Source organism: Euwallacea similis, chromosome 29, assembly GCF_039881205.1.
Source record: "Euwallacea similis isolate ESF13 chromosome 29, ESF131.1, whole genome shotgun sequence".
NCBI classification, from domain to species: Eukaryota; Metazoa; Arthropoda; class Insecta; order Coleoptera; family Curculionidae; genus Euwallacea; species Euwallacea similis.
In genome coordinates this window covers 2,313,388-2,335,040 of record NC_089637.1, presented here as the reverse complement: position 1 = coordinate 2,335,040, position 21,653 = coordinate 2,313,388, and the positions used below count along the sequence as shown (strand labels likewise).

Genomic DNA, 21,653 nt, shown 5'->3' with positions numbered 1-21,653 from the left:
AACTCACACGTCTATTTTATATCGCCGTACTGTAAATCCTCCACAAAGGCATGCAATTTCTGGGTTTCCCGGCAATTGTGACAAAATTCTGATCAAGGTAAACAGCAAGCCGGGGTCCACGCGAACCCCAAAATAGAAAAATAAATAATTAGCATTAGTGTAAGCATTGAATGTTAAGACATACACCATATTCTACTAATACAAGGTTTAAACTACAGCTAGAAAAAAGAACAGAATTGAAAACTTTGAATTGTTTCAAATATGCTAAAAATGGCGTCAATGGGGTCCGATTGGACCCCGGTCCGTCCGATTAAGGTTAACAGAAGGTACACTTAAACATTAATTCACTTTTGAAAAGTTCCGAACTGTCATTAAAAAAATCATAACCTACAGCCTTGGCCAAAAGTATTTGCCACTTATGTTAAAACTCAATAATTTTAAATTATTTTATATTCGAGATAAAAGGAAAATACCAGTTGATCAAAATAGGAATATTTATTAAAATAAAACATTAAACATTAATATTTAGTAGAAAAATCTTTAACTTTAATAACAGCGGCGATCCTTTTGGGTAAATTTGACACTAAACGTCGGCATTCTTGTGGAGTAATATTATGCCACTCCTGAATCAAAACATTTTTTAGTGATTCCTTTGATGTAAAAGAGTGTTCTCTAATTTTACGTTTCAGTATCCCCCAAAGATGTTCAATGGGGTTGAGGTCCGGTGACTGAGGAGGCCAATCTATGACCTCAATCCCATTATCCGAGAACCACTTCATTGTCATTCGCGATTTGTGACATGGAGCGTTGTCTTGCTGAAAACGAACATCATCCATGTTGGTGTCACCAAATATTTTATTGAATGACGGTTCTATTGCCGTTTCCAGTACTTGAATATATTTTTTTGAATCCATTCGGCCCTCACACACAACGATTTCGCCCACCCCGTATGCCGACATGCTACCCCATACTATTATACTTCCTCCTCTATGTTTTATGGTTGGTACGATACATTCTGGCTTGTATTTTTCACTTATTCTGCGTCTAACAAAGGTTGCACCTGCGGTACCAAAAACCTTAAATTATTACAAAAATCATTAAATATTTAAAGGACAACTAATAGGAATTTTACTTGTTCCTCTATTACTATAATGTAATTGAAATAAATTTAAAATTCACAAAATAAATATACCTTAAAGTTACACTCGTCCGACTACACGATATTTGACCAATCCTCTTCAATGAAATTTTTATGTTGAATACACCACTGCAAGCGTTTTTTTTAAAATATTTTCTGACAGCCACGGTTTCTTCCTTGCTTTATAACCTTTGATCCCGATATATTGAAGTTATCTCCTGACTGTTCTGGCAGAATTTTTTTTCTCAGTGCCCCCGAATAATTTTACAGCCAGCTCAGAAGATGTGTCTTTCCGATTTTGTAAAGAAGTGCGTACCAATTGCCGATCTTCTCTTGCACTGGTAGTACGTTTTCTTTCACTTCTTTTTAAATTTTCATGACTTTTTGATTTTTTATAACGTTTTAATGTATATCTGACAGTACTATGAGGACACTTGACTATTTTTGCGATTTGTGGTTTATTTTTACCTTCCTCAAAAAGTAATTGAATTTTTATATGCTTTGCTAAATCTAATTCTCTCGTTTTTGGCATTTTTGTCAAAAAATAAGAATTTTCTTTAGAATAAACGACTATAAGCTAATAATTGTTAATCTATGTGCACACTACGAGTGACGGAGTAAAATGAATACCTATAAGTAAAATTCAAGTTTCTTGCTGTTGTTGGAATGCGGAGGACCTATTGGTCACATTAAACTTTTTTTGGGATGGTCGCACTAGGTAATTAAACTCACTTGGTTGGAAAACAGAAAAGAATATGTATTAAATTCCAAAGGCTATATTGTAATTATGAAGGGTAAAAGAGAAGTATTTTTAACAAAGACTAAGTACAGTCGAACCTCCATAACTCGAACCTCTATAACTCGAAATTTTCTGTAACTCGAAATTTACTATTGTCCCCTGTATGTTTTGTCTAATTGCCATGTATTTTAATTTCTTTAACTCGAATTTCCCTAACTAAAAACTCTCTGTAACTCGAAGCCTAGCAATCGACCAATAAACGTGATGTGGTCGTTAACGTTCGATGATAGTTCAGCAAATTTAGCTTTAGCAGAAGGTAATACTGGCTTTTGGGTATCTACCGATTTATTTGTGATTTTAGTTAATACGTATGTTATGTCAACGTCCACACATCTCGGTAGATATAGAAAAAGCTGAATAGGATATTCGCTATTGATTGTGTACCCGGGTATTATATATTTTTTCTTGATAACGAATCGGCTCTCTAAAAAGACACAGAACTGATTCGGTTTCCTTTGTGAACGGACATCTCATTTTGTCGTTAGGTTTTAATGTATTAAATTTAAAAGCCCTTGTTCAACATACAGTTAATTCGTATACGTGCCATTTAGTGGGAAAATATCGCCGCCGCAGAAACTTAAAAGTCTGACGATTGAAAGAAAAAAAAAGTAATTAAAAAAAAGTGGAAAATGGAATTAAAAAAAAAAATATCGCTAAAGAGCATGAAATACCGCAAAGTACTTTGTCTACTATTATTAAAAATAAATCGTCCATTTTACAATTTGGCGTCGAAATTAATGACCAAGCTAGTTTCAAGCGAAATAGGCCTAGAAAAACTGTTAATACTGCTTTAGTAAAATGGTTTGAAGCCGGTAGAAAACAGAATTTACCCATATCAGACCCAATTTTACAACAAAAAACTTTAAATTTTGCACAACAATTAGGAGATAAAAGTTTTAAAGCAAGTTCAGGACGGCTTGAAAAATTTAAAAAAAGGTAAGTTATACCTCCATAGGTTCATTTTTGTTTAATGTTTATGTACTTTTTTTTAATTTTAGATATGGTATAGTGCAGAAAAAGATTTGCGGTGAAAGTGCAGCTGTTGATGAAGCGCATTATAATACCTGGATCCAAGAAACTTTGCCAGCTCTTTTAGCTCCATATGATGAGAAAGACGTCTTTAACGCACACGAAACTGGATTATTTTTTAAATGCTTACCAGATAAAACGTTGTCCTTCAAAAACGAAAAGTGTTATGGAGGCAAACTAAGTAAGGAAAGGGTTACCTGTTTGCTAGCCGCAAATATGACTGGTACTGAGAAATTAAAAATTGTATTCATAGGGAAAAGTGCCAAACCACGATGTTTTCGAGGTGTGACAAGTTTATCACTTACCTATAAAAGTAATAAAAACGCATGGATGACTGCCGATCTGTTCGAATCGTGGCTTTTGGAATTGGACAAATATTTTTTACATCAAAACGGAAAAGTTTTACTTATTATTGATAACTGTCCGGCGCATCCTCAGCTAAATCACAAATTAAGAGCCATCAAGTTAATTTTCTTTCCACCGAACATGACTTCCAAATTACAACTTCTCGATCAAGGCATCATAAATTGTTTCAAGCTCCATTAGAGACAGAGGATTGTGAAAAAAATTTTGGACAGTTTCGAAAGTCATTCTTCCATTCCTAAGATTGATCTTCTCGATTGCATTAATATTGTGGCCAACGTGTGGAATGTGGACGTCACCCAGACAACAATTCACAATTGTTTTAGAAAAGCTGGTTTTGGCATTCACAACTTTTATGACCAAGAGGATGAAATTCCATTAGCACAAGTAAGGAAAAAAATAACCCAGGAACAACAAATGACTTCGAATATTGAAGGTATGTTTAATAGATGTGTAGAATTATGCAACGTAGATCACCCGACATCCATGGATGAGTTTGTAAATGTTGATGATAATCTTATTACCAGCGAGATTGCTACAGATGAAGAAATTGTTGCTAGTATTAGCAACCAGGCTGAGCATCAAGAAATATCCGATGAAAGCGACATTGATGATATTCCCAGGAAAAAACCTTCCTTTCACGAAACGTCAAATTCATTTGAAACACTCCAACTTTTTTTTAACATGAACGAAAACACGACAGATGATATATTTTTTTTACTTGATAAACTAAAGATATTTTATGAGTTAGACTGTGAGAAGAACGCAGTACACCAAAAGTTAATAACCGATCACTTTAAAAAGTGATCACATAATGTGTAATTATAATACATACATATGTATAGATTTACATGTTTTATTTAGTCCAATATGTTATATATTTTTTAAAATCAAATATTTGTATGTGTAATGCAATAAATATTATTTATTTTAGTATCCACTCTTTTCTATTTAATTCGAAATCCTTTTAAGTCGAAGTTATTTTGCGGTCCCTCAAAAATTCGAGTTATGGAGGTTCGACTGTATATGTAAAGAAGTATCAATGGGAACAGTCTCTCGCTCTCCTTTTAAAAACGCCGCGTATAAAATTGAGTGTCAGCAGTTTTGAGTTCTCGCGTACGAGAACGCTTCGAAAACTATACAGCTGTAATCGTGTCGCGACTTGTTCTCGCATGTTTATGATGGGATGCTTTATTTACGTTATTCAGGCGATCGCACCGATTAATAATAAAATACAAAATAATTGCTTAGAGTCAAAAAAAAAATTTCTAAGAATTGAGAGGGGTGGCAAATAATTTTGGCCAAGGCTGTATAAAAATTGCTTAGCTTTTGTTTTTCTACAGTGTGTCGCATTCAAGATGAAGACACCCATATATTTTTGTTATTAGAAGGAATGCAAATTTGAATTTTTTCAGTCATACAAGTTGATGAGTCACATTTTTTAAGATACTCATGTAGCATCTGAATTGTAAACTCAGCTTACTACAAATTCAGAAGCAGGATTAATTCTCGATATTTTGTTTCGCGTTAAAGATACGAAAAAAATTATTTAAAAAAGCCGTTCAGAATGTTATTTTAACCCCATATACCTTTTCACGACAAAATTCGCTTTTTTAATATTTTCATCGTTTCGGTTTTATACAAAATTATTACAAGTTTATTTTTTAATTTAATAATGAGAGGGCCATGGAAAGTTTACGCGTTGGCAATTTTATGTAATAAAATATTTCAGTAAAATAAATAGCGCTTACAAAGGAATAATTATTTTCTTCTTATGGAAAAACAATATTTGGTAATTGATTAAATTTAGGAAAAGGTTGTAACAATAATTTTGATAATGTAAATAATTGACTTTCAAATGTGATCTCTTTTAACTAGTCTTCCATCTATTCGAATGCATTTTTTTATTCTTTTACGATTTTGTTTAGCGACTCGTCTAAGTTCCAGGATGCTTATATCTTGACAAGCTTGCCTTATTCTAGCACAAAGTTCATCTCGATTTCTAGATCTTGTTTCCCATTATTCGCCACAAATAAAAATCGATGAATGTAATCCTCGGGAGACGGGGAATACTTTATTTTTAACACCCTGTATCTTGAAAACGATGCGTTTACGGACCCATGTTTATGCGGACATTTTTCTTACAAATAGCCAAGGAATCAAATCCTTCATTTGCGGACACACGTTTTGAAAAACCCTGAGCAATAAGTTATTTTACTTACATGGCTACAATCTATTTTATGTTTTTCTCGCCTTATTAAAATTACATAGGGAGGTATTAAGATATGTTGTCGATGCTTAGAGTAAAGTCAATTTCTACTGATCTTCGTGTTCATTTATTGTCCTTTGATAGAACATCTATTAGCACTATTACAATTGAGTGATATCTAATGCATGGTATGCATACATTTATTTTTGATTTGAAAATTCATGTAAGTAACGTATTTATCATGTATTAGAGATGATCTGTCCTGTCTCAACCTATACCTACCCCTACTGCCTTATCTATTATGTCATAATGAGCATCACGTATGAATATGTACCCTTAAGTATCTAAAAATTAGTGATTTCCATGGGGACCGTAGTTACATCAATGAAATCAGTAGATGCAAACTTACAGAGATAAAGGCTTGTATCGACATCACACCAAATAGACCAATAGTGAAAGCAAGAGGTTTCTGAACTCTCATGATAAATATCAAAATCATGAATTTGATTTTAGGAGTCTCGTCTGGCCAATTACTTTCCCAGATTGAATGAGTCAATTGCTGACTCTAAAATCGAATAAGAGCGGAGGCTTTTATGAATTCCTGATAACAGGTACTTACCAGGATCAAGAGTTCATCAGCATAGTAATAATACAAACAAAGCCTTAGCAGCATGCTTATTGAAAACGTACTTATAGATGCAATTAACAGTAATGTGATTTCGTTCTAATTAAAAGATAAATTTAAAGAATATTTCGACTAGAAGAAGAGTTACCAACCCCTGAGACTTGCGTTAAAGACGTGGCAATTTGAATTGAGCTCTGAATAAAATCCAACATCATAGGATAGGTCATGTTCTTATTGTAGATGTTAACATATCTGAAAATGTGGAAATTACCTAAAAATGGGTTATAACACGTGTTTGTGACTCACTGAATAATATTCTCGTGTCTGACAATGAGGTGTTTAAAAAATAAGTAAACAGCCGTTTCCTCGTCCTCAATGGCATTCAAAGTTTGATATTTCCTTTTAAAATCCTGAAAATTCCTGAGTAAGTGATCTAACTTTTTTAGCTGCCTACAAGGATAGAGAATTAAACTGATCATGAGGATATCGATGACTATTACAGAATTAGCTCCCACTATACCACTTATACATTGAAAAGTATACGCCATCTAAAACTGATAATATTTTATTTGTCCATAGAGCATGTAACTCAATGGACCTTATAATGCTCTTGTCCATCAAATGGAAACCAAGAGGATATAGGCAATTTTCTTACAATCTTGGTCGCATTGCCATATGTTTCTTCAATAGGTCCAATTATAATAGGTTTTGTGAAGTATATCAAAGTCACTATAATTATGAAGTAAATATAGATCTTACAGTTCCAATTGGCGTTTTCAATGTTCTCTCTATCGAGTTTTTGAATCTTGAATTTTGGAATATTAAACGATGAAAACTAAACCATTACTAACTCTACCAATTCATCATCAATAAGGTCTCCCTTCATTTCATCTTCAATAATTGTCTTTATCATTTTCTTGAAGCTGGGACTTATTCGTGTTATCAATCGCCTACAGAAAGTAACGGTGTAAAACAAGGTAATACATAGATTCAAAGACATCAAATCTTTTTTAATGGGATTTTCGTTCAGGATCAAGTATAGTTCTATGTATGTCGTGACTATGAATATGGCAGAAGAAACAAGTACTATGTTGCAATAGACGTCATAAGCGCTTTGCATCTTCTTGTTTTCAGGAAACGTGAACTCTGACGGCAAAACCCCCAACATAAAGCACCCTTTTATGGCTATTCTCAAGTTTTCGCATTTGGGGTATATCTAGAAAAAATCTTTAGGATAGGGAACTAATATTCAAAGAGATGTTTTACAATTAACGGGATTTTGAAGGTTAACTTACGATCATGTTTTTCGGTAGCTGTAGCTCTAGCTATCACTCGACAGATGCAAATATATAGCTGCCAACAAAATGCGGCATTGAGGTAACTAAACTGCGACGCAAATTACAAATGTGATATAATATTGTATTGTATACAGCATGTCCATTATTTGCGTCTTAAGATAATTCAATGTTAGTTTAAATACTCAATATGGTAGGTAAGGCAGATTCAAATACCAGATATTTTTTGGAAACGGCTTCTTTTATGTTAATAGAATTCAAGGATCAGTTGCAACAATCTCTACCAAATGCTATGTGGTAATTACATAATAAAGGCACATGAAGCAATAGCTACTAATATACGCTGATGGAATCTGATAGGAATGTTGGAAAATGCTGCAGTGAAACGACAATTTCATTTGCAATAAAAACTAAAATTTTCCCGAGCAATTTGTGCAATTTACCTTTATTTCAACTTATGCGCTGGCATAATGTGGTTTTCTTCCCGGAGAAAAGATTCTCGCTCAAATTGCCCCTTCAACTGGTGCCTACCTACGAGACTGTACATGGAGTCCTACAGCTATAAAAGTTCCGGAGAACGTTTAAATACCCCTCCATCCATCAACTTTCTTTTGGGGGATACTAAAGTGGTACTTTTTTCCCAAATCGTCTAGGAAAAGGGCTTCTTTGTGGTCATTGGACTATATTGTTTTTTCCAACTTTTTGGGAAAATTACTTGAAATTAAAAAAAATCCATTCACCCTAATGTTCATCGCAAGAGATAATTCAGAATCTCAGGCTACGCACTTACCGGTTTCTTGTCGGATTCGTGTCCTTTTAAAAATTTCGAAATTTGGGAAAATTATTCATTGGTAAGGCGACAGTTATTTGCGACATACTGTATAATAATCTAATGACGATTCATCATAGTATTGTCCTCTTATTTAGTTACTATTTTAATCCTTACGTATGTACAATTATAAACCAATTACATTAGTATTTAAGTATCTAGTTACTATTTCAAGACTCTTTCTAACTGTAGTCTATAATTATTATTAGTTTACCCACATTGTAAAAAGAGGTTTTCATCATTGATAAAGAAGTCTTTCCGATATTTGAATCCACATGTTTTATAATTTAATTTGCTTATTTATTAACCGACCTCGGGACTCTGATGGCAACTCGAGACACAACTCTTCCCTGAAACCGAAAGACACTTGACGGTAAGACAAAATCAGGTTATGCTAACACGGAATTATCTGAAACTGGTCATTCTGAACGCAACAGTGAAGAACGATGAATGCAGATGTAGATGTAATGCACCTGAAACCATTCAACACATCACCGAAGGCTGTCAAGCAATTGCAGGGATGGTGTATGGGGGCCGAAGTCCAAGCTGCATCTCCTTGTGGTGGCTCCTGGATGTCCCTGGTGCTCTAGAGAGGAAATTAATCCTGCTCCAGAGCCCCAGGGACAACTGACGCAGCGGGCAAGAACCTGGCGGAAGGTATAAAACACAAAATACAAGGATGTTGAATGACAAAATATACTTCCCTCAGGCGGGTACCATCGAAGATGGGAAATCCCGCCCTGCTTCGGCAGGCTGCCCCGTGGATTTTGAGGGGGGCAATCACTCAACGGATCTGAAATACCAAAAAAACATGAAAAAAAAGAAAGTGAAAGGGAAAGAAATGAGGTGCCTATTGTACAAAAGGTGAGGTATTTAGATAGTGTACTAATAAGTAGAAACTCAATTGGTGACCCGCAAAGCAAAAAAAGAAAGAAAATGGATACTTCAATAACAACGGAAGAAAATGAACCCTATAAAAAAGTAGAAAGTAAAGATTATTTAATTCTAATGGAGGCTTTGCAGGACACCAAGAATTTAATTAAACAACTGGAGGGAAAAATTGAAAGAAACACAAGTAGGGAAATTAAGGACATTGCACTAAAAATGAGGAAAAAGGCGGGGATACTGGGAAGGGAATCAATGATGGCATGGCTGGGGAAATTTAAATATGAACCGTTACAAAGGATGACTTTCGACCAGGATGTTCAGGTGGACATGGGAAGACAGGAAAAAGGTACGGTGGATCAAGGAACACAGATGCCGGGGGTTTGGACGAACAAAAAGCAGGAAAATATAATGGAAATAGGTGTGTCATTAAACTAAGAAGAATGGGAAAGAATATCGGATAAGGAGTGGGCGAAAAATATATACAGGGTGTCCCACAAGTGTTTCATTATATTTCAGTGGGTAATAGTACATTGAAAAATAATATGACTCCCCATATAAACCATATTCCAATAATGCTTCATTAAGAAGGTACAGGGTGTTAAACTTTACTTAAAAAATCCAACTTTTAATGATATATTCAAAACCGTTTGAGATATGTAAGTGAAATTTGACACGTTTTGAGAGTTAATGTAGACGCATTTATTTATGCAAAAAGGCTATTTTTCATTTCACCAGTGGCGTGCTTACGGATATCTCTCAGCACATTTTTAAAGAAAAAAATGGTGTGCTACTGCTTTTTATCAAAATAAAAATTATTTCTAGAAATTCAATTTTATTTAGAAGAGAAATACTCACTTGACTCTTTTTCGTCCGACGCATCGTTTGCCAGTAAAAAATTGAATACCGTCTATATGCACGATATTCTCTAAATGGTTTTAATAATATTAAGTGTGTTTTAAATATTATTTATTTGCCGTAATATTACAGAAATTGTTCAAATTGGTGGCCATTTTGTTCAAGACATAATTTAGCTCGCCATTACAATTTGCCATTCCGTAAATAAGATGCATATCCGCAAGTTCAGCTGATGTAAATTGAGCCATTATAATTAATTTATTAAGTTAAACAAATTAACACAATTGAAAAAAATTATACATTCAATAAAATATTTATTAAAAGTTGTTATTTAATGACAATACATTAATTTGTAGGGTAGTCATAACAACGCATATCATAATACGTCAAGTACTTGACAGCAGCTATCTGGATTTAAGTTAATCGTTATTATTAGTTAAACTTGCGGATATGCATACTATTTGTGCATGTAGACGGTGTTCAATTTTTTACTGGCAAACGATGCGTCGGACGAAAAAGAGTCAAGTGAACATTTCTCTTTTAAATGAAATTAAACTTCTAAAAATAATTTTTATTTTGATAAAAAGCAGTGGCACACCATTTTTTTCTTTAACAATGTGCTGAGTGGTGTCCGTACGCACGCCACTGGTGAAATGAAAAATAGCCTTTTTGCATAAATAAATGCGTCTACATTAACTCTCAAAACGTGTCAAATTTCACTTACATATCTCAAACGGTTTTGAATATATCAATAAAAGTTGGATTTTTTAAGTAAAGTTTAACACCCTGTATCTTCTTAATGAAGCATTATTGGAATATGATTTATATGGGGAGTCATATTATTTTTCAATGTACTATTACTCACTGAAATATAATGAAACACTTGTGGGACACCCTGTATAAAAACACGAAAATTGTAGTTGGGAATTCTCTGGGAACAAAAGATAGTACGGTGAAGGTAATTTTTACGGAAAAGGAGAACAGGGGTATGAATTATGGAATACAAGGAATGTACAGGAGGAGATTTCCAGACCTAATTGACTTGAATGAAGATTTTGAGGTGATGCAAGAAATGACAAGTACTAGGATTGGGATGATGAAACAAAAAGTGGTAAAAATAAATGCGACGGATACGGGAAAGGAATTTTGGCGAAGTATAAAAATGCTTAAAAAACAAACTGAAAAGGACTCATGGATAGCAATGCATCACATACAAGGATTAAAGATAACAAAACTAAGACAATTAGTAGAAGCGATATTTCATGACTCGGACACAAATGTTACAATATTTACAACGGAAAATTATTTAAAACAAGAATCAAATGTAAACAACAAGGGGAAAACAGAAAGGAAAACCTACGCTTTAATAGTGGAAGACAGTGAAAGGAACAACAAGGAGTTATTAAAAAACATAAAAGATAATATTCGACAAAATGAGGTAAGTAAAATAATAAAATCAATATCGACAACAAAAAAAGGGAAATTGCTGATTAAGACAGACAAGGACGACAATATTAAGAACTTACAGAAGGCAATAGAAAATACATCAAAACAAATAAAAGTGACCGTAAAAAAGGGGAATGAATATACAAAGACGATATATATTAGAGGGATGGAAGCTACTACTGATAAAGAGGAGGTAAAAGATGTAGTGGACGCGGAGGTAGAGAAATTGCAGGAGGGGATGTATAGAATGGGTGAATTGAGACCATATGGACGAGAAAATCAGGCGATAACAATGACATTAGGGGGCAGACAAACAGAATTACTGATAGAGAAGAGACATCTGAGAGTTGGATTTGTGAATTGTACAGTGGAGGAACATGTCGATGTGAAGAGATGTTATAGATGTTGAGCATATGACCACGAAATAAAAGATTGCAAAGGACCGGATAAAAATTCTCAATGTAGAAAATGCGGAAAGGAAAGACATATAATTAAGGATTGCAAGGAGGAAGATATGTGTGTGTTGTGTAATGAAAAACATAAAATGGGAACCAACAGGTGTAGGGAATTTAGAAGAACATTATCTGTTTTGCGAAAAGGGGGAGGAATAAATAAATTAATTAATTAATTAATCACTGATATGAAAAAATGAACAAATAAGTACATAAATAAATAAATTATTGGACTAATAAATAAATAAATAAATAATTAAAAAAAAAAGAAGAATCAATGGAAGAACGAATGGAGTAGACTAACAAGTAAACAATTAACAAGATGAAAGGGGAAATAAGAGGAAAATAGGAAGGAAAAAACGTACTATCCCCCCCCCCTGAAGTAATGCCTAACGGCGATTCCGGGGGGGATTCAGGGTGAAGAGGGGAGGTTTTTAGTGGGTAGGCACCCTCCCTTCAGGGGGGTGAATCCCACACAACCCGGCCGCCAGACCACCAGGCCGGGTACCTATGAAGGTTTTCCTTCCCTATATAAAAAAAAAGGGATGGTGTATAAGGAGTGACATGACTTGCACACATTCAATCGGGAATTGGCTAATAAGCTGGGGCTCTTTCAAACGGGCAGAATTCCCTTCTATGAGCACGCACTGAAGCCTATTTTAGAGACCAAAAGCCATTTGCTGTATTGGAACCGTACAATTGCGACAAACCGTAAAGCAGATCACAATAGATCAGACATAATACGAGCAGTAACACCTAAATGTTTGGAAAAATAAAAATTGTTTGAAAAACAATAACAACTTTTTTCTATTAATACGGAAACATCTATAATTAATTTAACAGCACAATTTGCTCGTTAATATAAGTATTCCGTACAATGACAGTATCGAATTCTATAAAATACAATAACGATAACAAAATAATGAAGAATAGTGGAAAAAGATGACAATAAAATATTGGAAATTATTTTAAAAAAAGATTAATAAGGTGTCACGTCTCCTTTGGCTTTAAGAACTGCTTGAATTCTGGTAGGTGTTAATCTAACTAGTTCGTGATATAAGTTCGGAGCAAAATTATCCCATATTTCGGCGATTTTCGCTTTTAATTCCGGAATAGTTTTTTGTGGGTTATTATGTAGTCTTTGTTTGATTTTTTGCCATATCTTTTCAATTACTCCATGCACAGTCTCGTAAGTAGGCGCCAATTAGAGGTGCCCTTTGACTGAGGGTCTTTTTTCCGAGAAGAAACCCACATTATGCAAGCGCATAAATTAAAGTAAAGGTAAAATGCATAAATTGTTCGGAAAAGTTTTGGTTTTTGTTGCAAATGAAATTGTCGTTTCATTGCAGCATTTGCCCACAATCCTATCAAATTCCATCAGCGTACATTAGTAGCCATTGCTTCATGTGCCTTTATTATGTAATTATCACATAGCATATGGTAGAGATTGTTGCAACCGATCCTTGAATTCTATTAACATAGAAGAAGCCGTTTGCAAAAAATATCTGGCATTTGAATCTGTCTTACCTGTCATTCCGAGCATTTAAAACTAACACTTAATTCCTTTAAGACGCGAATTATGGACACGCTGTATACAATAAAATATTATACCACCTTTGTAATTTGGGCCGCAGTTAACTTACCTCAGTGCCGCACTTTGCTGGCAGCTATATATTTGCATCTGTCGAGTGATAGCTACGGCTACAGCTACCGAAAAACATGATCGTAAGTCAACCTTCAAAATCTCGTTAATTATAAAACATCTCCTTGGATATTAGTTTCCTATCCTAAAGACTTTTTCTAGATATACCCCAAATGCGAAAACTTGAGAATAGCAGTAAAAAGGTGCTTTATGCTGGGGGTTTTACCGTCGGAATTCATGTTTCCAGAAAACAAGAAGATGCAAAGCACTTATGACGTCTATTGCAACAAAATACTTGTTACTTATGCCGTATACATAGTCACGGCATACATATAATTATACTTGATCCTGAACGAAAATCCCATTAAAACAGATCTGATGTCTTCGAATCTATGTGTTACCTTGATATACCCCGTTACTTTCTGTAGGCGATTGATAACACGAATAAGTCCCAGCTTCATGAAAACGATCAAGACAATTATTGAAGATTAAATGAAGGGAGACTTTATTGATGATGAATTAGTAGAGTTAGCAATGGTTTAGTTTTCATCATATAAAATTCGAAAATTCAAGATTCAAAAACTCTATAGAGAGAACATTAAAAACGCCAATTGGAAATGTGAAATCTACATTTACTTCGTGAATATCGTTTGTTTGACATATTTCATAAAACCTATTATGGTTGGACCCGTTGAAGAAACATATGGCAATGTGGCCAAGATTGTAAGAGAATTGCCTTTATCTTCTTTGTTTCCTTTTAATGTACAAGAGCACTATAAGGTCTATTGAGTTACATGCCCTATGGACAAATAAAATATTATCAGTTTTAGATGGCGTGTACTTCTCAGTATATAAGTGCTATAGTGGGGGCTAATTCAGTAATAGTCAATGATATCCTTTTGATCAGTTTAATTCTTTATCCTTGCAGACAGCTAAAAAAGCTAGACCATTTGCTCAGGAATCTTCAGGATTTTAAACAGAAATATCAAACTTTGAATGCCATTGAGGACGAGGAAACGGCTGCTTTTTTATTTTTTAAACACCTCATTGTCAGACACGAGAATATTATTCAGTGATTCACAAACACGTGTTATAACCCATTTTTAAGTAATTTCCACATTTTCAGATATGTTAACATCTACAATAAGAACATGACCTATCCTATGATATTGGATTTTATTCAGAGCTCAATTCAAATTGCAACGTCTTTAACGCAAGTCTCAGGGGTTGGTAACTCTTCTTCTAGTCGAAATATTCTTTAAATTTATCTTTTAATTAGAACGAAATCACATTACTGTTAATCGCATCTATAACTATGTTTTCGATAAGCATGCTGCTAAGACTTTGTTTATATTATTACCATGCTGATGAACTCTTGATCCTGGTAAGTACCTGTTATCAGGAATCCATAAAAGCCTCCGCTCTTATTCGATTTTAGAGTCAGAAATTGACCCATTCAATCTGGGAAAGTAATTGGCCAGACGAGACTCCTAAAATCAAATTCATGATTTTGATATTTATCACGAGAGTTCAGAAACTTCTTGCTTTCACGATTGGTTCATTTGGTGTGATGTCGATACAGTCCTTTATCTCTCTAAGTTTGTATTTATTGATCTCATTGATGTAACTATGGTCCCCATGGAACTCATTGTATTAATGAAATGAATTAATTAATGCTAATATGACTTAAACAGGCAGAAAAGAGCTAAATCAGTCGAAAACGATAATTGCGTCACGAAATTTGCTCAAATTGACCTAATTTGACAAAATAAGCTTAAAACGGTTGAAATCGATTAAATTGAACGTAAAATACACTAAAGCTACCAGATAATGCAGATGTGGCTGGAATCATGAAAATAAAGTGAAATTTTGCTATTTCGGTCAAATCTGTCTGTCTGAAAACAATTCAGACTTTTTGGGAATTCCCAATTTCAGCAATAAAGTAGGCCTGAAGGGTGATTATAAGTCCGGGCGACCATCTTGGAAGGTTTTACAATCTGGAATTCCTGAGAGGTCTTTGATCTCTATTGTTGACCGTAATTGGTCTCTAGTTTAAGAATCACCTTGGGTTTCCAAGATATCGAAATTCGGATAGCATAAGGAAAGGCCGACAAAGGTTAGTCCCCAGATTGTGTGAATCTTATAATCTCATTGGGTGCACTTTATTACATCTACAATGCAGCAAGGAAGAGATTGGATTGACCGTCAATTAGGGTATTGTCCCTTCATCCTCCTTTGTCGGCTGAGATGGTTCTACCCCCTCCAGAGGAATGAAACCGAATCAGTTGGCGTAAAGGAACTACCAGAAGTTTTCCATTAGGAACTTAACAAAGAAGAGTCTCCATCAAGCTGGCATCAAGAACAGTTATAGAAGAACTTTTAACATAACATGAAACTATGTTTCACTCTTGCAAACACTATTTACTAGTTATCAAAGAAATATACTGCGTGACAAAGAAAGGTAAACACCCATTAAAGATAATTTTATTTTGATAATTTTTTTTGTACGTGTTCAGTACCACACACTTATTCAATGATTACATTTTCAGCAAGATCAGAGGAAGAACTTCATTTTTTTTTTTCAATAGTGTGTTGAGCATCCACGGTTCCTTATACACTCATTGATACGCCTGGGCTCGGATCTAATAAGATTGTCAATGTCTTCTTGAGGTATCTCATTCCAGGCAATCTGAACTTCATGAGTAAGGGCTGCTAAAGTCTGTGGAGGGTGCTGTAAATTCAACAGTCTGCAGCCAATCATGTCCCAGACATGTTCAATAGGAGACAGATCCGGCGATCGAGGTGGCCAGGGTAAAAGGTTGATTTGATGTTGATCCATGAACGTTATTGTTTGCCTAGCAACATGAGGTCTAGCATTGTCTTGCTGGAAAATAGCGTTCGGGATAGTTCGAAAACATGGAATCACATATGACTCCAACACTTCTTGGATATAGCGTTGGGCAGTCATGTTGCCTCTAATGAAAACTAGGGGTGACCTGCTACCATATGCGATAGCACCCCATACCATAACGCCTACAGTACGGTGGACATGACGCTCTCTGTCAAATTGTGGATCTCGCCTTTCACCCCGTCGCCTTCTCACCCTTGCCTGACCGTCGTTCATCCCCAGACAGAAGCGGGATTCATCTCTAAAGATCACCTGAGTCCATTCTTGGTCCCACTGAATCCTCTCTCTACACCATTGTAAGCGGTTAGATCAATGTTCGCGAGTGAGAGGCAGCACCCAATGCGGACGATAGGATAAAAGGCCAAAACTTCGTATTCGGCGATATACTGTACGCACACCAACCCTATTCCCATGTTCTTCAAACCACTAATTTGCAATAGCTCGACTGCTGCTAAATCGGTCTCTAAGAGCCAAAAGTCGCAATCGACGATATTCGCGCTCTGTGGTTCCTCTGAGTCGCCCAGTGCCTCTGGCTCTGTGCCCACGGCCTTCCTGAGTCCACGCCTGGTAACACCGCATTATGGTTCCTAAGGATCTGTTAGTTCTTCTAGACACTTCTCTGACCGACAGACCTGCTTCGCGCAACCCAACAATCCATCCCCTCTCAAAGTCACTAAGCTGACGGATCTGTTCAATTCTACGCACTCTAGGCATAACGAGTAAAAATGATGACCGATTGCAACACACTTCACAAAAGTTGCGATGCAAATGTGAACAAAAATGTTTAAACAAAATTTTATTTTTTTAAGGAACGACCCATGGAAACTAAAAAAAAAATTAACACATAAACTTGAAATCTTGATCATTTCTTTCTTTTTTTAAGATAAGTCAACATGCAAAAAATTATCAAAATAAAATGGTTTTTAATGGGTGTTTACCTTTCTTTGTCGCGTAGTATACATTAATAAAGCAAATCACAAGTGCATCAATTCAGTTTCTTTCTCTCTGATAAAACCTAGAGTGGTTCTTCTGTGATACACAAAACTTAGAACCAGCCGCGGAAGCAGTTACCACTAAGTTGCATCAGTGTCTTGGAGAGGTTGAGTAGCAACCACCCCTGACACTGTTAATTTGGACTTCAAATAACTTGAATTTCGGGAAAACGTACTAATATGACTTAAACAAGCAGAAAAGAGCGATATCGGTCTGACCCTGATCAGTTCGTCACGAAATTTGCTCAAATTGACTCATTTTGCCAAAATAAGCTTTAAACGATTGAAAACGGACGATTTGAATGTAAAATGCTCTAAAGCAACCAAATTTGTCTGGAATCATGAAAATAAAGCGAAATTATGCTAATTCGGCTAAATCTGTCAATTTGGGTTTCAAATAACACCAATTTCGAGAAAACGTGCAAATATGACTAAAATAGGTAGAAATGAGTGATGTCGGTCAGAACCAACTAGTTCGTCATGAAATTTGGTCAAATCCACTCATTGATTGTATTCAGTGCAACCTCGCTAATCCGAATGAATTTGGGAAGAGGGTGTTCGGATTATCCAAATTTCGGATCATCGGAATTTATTAAATAAATTTAAAAATCTGAATGTTTGCTACAAAAAAAACATAAATTTATTGAAACGTTTAACAAAAAATATAGAACTGACATCATTAAACAACAAACAACTTAAACAACAATTAATAAAAAATATATGACAGTAAAAAAAACTATTGAAAATATTCGTTGATGATATGTTGTTTTATATTATTAAGCCGTAGAAGGACTGCCCGTTCTCGCAATTTCGCAAGAACCAGTTGGTCGCTAGAAGACCTTTGATTTTCGACAGTCTATTGCAACATCTTATTGAAATAATTTATAGCTTCCTAGTGAGAAACAGAAGATGGTGGCAGATCTTCGAAATCAGTTTGGACATCGTTACTTTGTCTGGCAACAACAATCAAATCTTCATCGGAGAAAAAGGTTTTGTTATTTTCCTTTTTGGTCGCACCTCATTCCTTTACTTCGTCTTGTGATAAATTTTCGCCCTTCGATGGGATATTCATTAGGGTTGTCATTTGTTCAATTTCATTTGTTGTCAACTTAAGTTTTAACTGTGATAAGGGAATGGTGTCCTCTTCATCCCATTTCTATGAAAATGAATTGTTTACCTCCAGCGATAAATTTCGCCATAAATTCTTGATAAAATCGAGGTTTTAATTTCTAAGTATCGAGAAATGTATCAAAAAAATTTAAATTCTTTCTGTGTCGGCATTTTTATTTATGTTTAACGTCGGCAAATAGATCAAAGCATGCATTATTGTTGACGCGGACTATAAGACACTATACTGAAAATAGACCGTTTGGATTACAGAGGGAAAAATCGTTTGGCCGTTCGGATTATCGAGGTGTAGATTTTATTCGAATTAACAGGGTTACACTGTACTTTTAAATATACGTTTTACGTGTTATGAAGGTCAGGATATAAGTTAAGTAATTGTTTAGACTACATATATTCGATTTATTCACAAAATACGAATATTGAATCTTTTCTCGGGTCTTTAACACGTCATTATTCACCTCAACGGCAATTTACCGCGTTTATAGAATTTCTTTATATTTTCGTTGTTTGCATAAAAGGAAAGTAAAGCGGTCGGGTATTCCCTGCGCTACTCCTATCGTTGACGAGTTTTAGCCAAATTAGTCTACCACGGCCCACAGTCTGACGTTGTCGTGTTGAATGAGTATTTTGCTAACATGCGTGTAATCGCGTAACATTCATTTTTAAATAGTGTGAGCAATTTGCTAACAAGCGTGTTCGCAGATAAACTTATTTACTTGAAATGGAGAAGTATGATCCATACGAAAGAGAGCAAGAGCGATTGAGACGTTTACACGAATCTGTTCTTGACTGTGATTCAAGAGAATTAAGTGGCAATTTATCTGATTACAGCGATGTTAACAAAAGAGAAATTGTAGAACACGTTGAAACCGATAGTGATACCGAAGAGAGTATTTCGAACGAAATATTCAAAGCCCAGGAAAATACAGATGTTATCGGTGATGATGCCAATCAACCCCCCAGTCACAATATCCACTGAATCTCTCAGTCGGAACTCCACAGGAACCTGAAACACCCAAACCAGATCTCATCAACCCTTCATACACCGGTAGAGGTCTCCCAAATCCTACCGTGTGGTCAAACACGCTACAGAGAACCCGATCTAAAACTCGAACACATAACTTAGTCACTCAGCTTTCGGGTCCAATAAAGAAAGCCAGAAAAGCTAAAACCGAGCTGGAGTGTTGGAGCTTATTTTTTTCGGACTACATATTAGAGAAACTAGTTACCTACCCCAATATAAAAATTAGACTAGTTCAAAATAACTAGAGTCGTGTTAGGGATGCAAGAGAAACTGATATTGTTGAGATGTGGGCATTGATTGGGTTGCTCTATTTAGCTGGCGTTTGTCGATCAGCAAAACAAAACATCCTGGATCTATGGAGAAGTGATGGAATGGGTATTGAAATATTCAGGCTCAATATAGGATTGAATCGATTGAGGTTTTTATTACAAATACTTCGGTTCGATGATGTTAGCAATGAAGATAGAGAACTACGAAAATCACAAGACAAGTTTTACTGCTTAAGGGAATTTTTTAAAGATTTTTATCGACATCACCAAGAGAACTACAGTCACTTTGCATATGTTACGTTAAACGAAATGCTTCAACCGTTTCGAGGCAAGTCCAGTTTTAGAGTTTATATGCTCAATAAACCTAAGAAATTTGGTATTAATGTTTGGGCTTTAACTGACATCAAGACATTCTACACATCAAAAATGGAAGTTTATGTACCAAACCAACGAAATGAGCCTTTCAAATTCGACAATTCTACATGTGAACTTATTAATAGATTAGTCTCAGCAATAGAAAATGCAGGACGAAATGTAACTTATGACAATTATTTTACCTCAGTATCAGTTGCTCGTGGTCTTTTAAGAAAACGCTTAACAGTTGTCGGCACTATAAGGAAAAATAAAAGAGGAATTCCAGTGGAACTTGTCACTGAAGACAAAGAAAACAAAAGACCATTGAAGAGTTCCGTGTTTGCCTTTACTCCTAATGAAACCCTAGTTTCTTACTAAAAAACAAAAAAAATTGGTGCTTTTGCTTTCTACTCTGCATGAAAGCGATGAAATCGACGAAGACTCTGGTGAGAAATACAAACCGACCATGGTTACATTTTATAATCAGTATAAATGTGGCGTTGATGTTTGCGATGGCATGCAAAAAACTACAGCGTGGCCAGGATTTCAAACCGGTGGCCCCTCACAATGTTTTATTTTGAGCTAAATATTGGTGGAATAAATGCATACACTATTTGGAAAGCAAATAATCAAAGTGGTAATACAAGTCATTCACATAATAGAAAACACGTTTTGTTTAATATTGGCTGACAACTTGTAATTGAAAATGCAAAAAGAAAAATTGCAAGTGACTTTCCTACTCCCTGACCAATGAAAGACAGGCTCGTGGAAATATGTAATTTAAAAACATTGCAACTAGCAGCCAGATCAGTACAATCAGGTCGATATGGTATTTGTAGTATCTGTCCTAAAATGAAAAATAGAAGAACAAAAGTTATTTGCAACACATGCAACGTTCCTATCTGCAGAGAACACACGGTACCAACGTGCACAAGATGCTCAAGCAGAGGAGAGGAATCAGCTAAAAACGACTGACTACTGGACCACATGATGCATTATTATTATTGTTAACACTTTTCAACTTTCACTTTTTTTCTGAAACACGTATTCATTTTATATTTTGTGACAGTTTTTCCTTAGTGCTTCTCAAGAGAAAATAATGTTTCTATTTTTAATTAAGTCAATACGTTTTTAGTTTATTAATTCTTTTCATTTATACATTCAACTTTACATTTATAAATTTTTATGAACTCATGTTTCATATTTAAAGGCTCAAAATCCAAAAATGTTGATTTAAATAAGGTGGTTGAATTATTTGAGATAAAAATACACTATACACAGTGATATGTTATTTCTGAAAGTAACCTTTGTACTATAAAATGTTTAATTGGAAAAGGGTGTAATTCAATCCCAAATTCCCAATATTGATTTACTATACGGCAATATGCTAACAAGGCGTGCAATCGAA

At 35.0% G+C, this 21,653-nt stretch overlaps 1 protein-coding gene across 1 annotated transcript; it reads right to left on the bottom strand.

Annotated features, from left to right (window-relative positions):
- Positions 1-5,837: 5,837 nt before the first annotated feature.
- On the bottom strand, positions 5,838-7,464 carry LOC136417591 (odorant receptor 10-like). The gene is made up of 8 exons (XM_066403351.1): positions 7,459-7,464; positions 7,020-7,379; positions 6,819-6,968; positions 6,470-6,711; positions 6,316-6,415; positions 6,158-6,262; positions 5,948-6,103; positions 5,838-5,882 (listed from the first exon to the last, which is right to left on the bottom strand). The coding sequence occupies exons 1-8, from the start codon at positions 7,462-7,464 to the stop codon at positions 5,838-5,840; spliced, it is 1,164 nt and encodes a 387-aa protein (XP_066259448.1).
- Between the last annotated feature and the right edge of the window lie 14,189 nt (positions 7,465-21,653).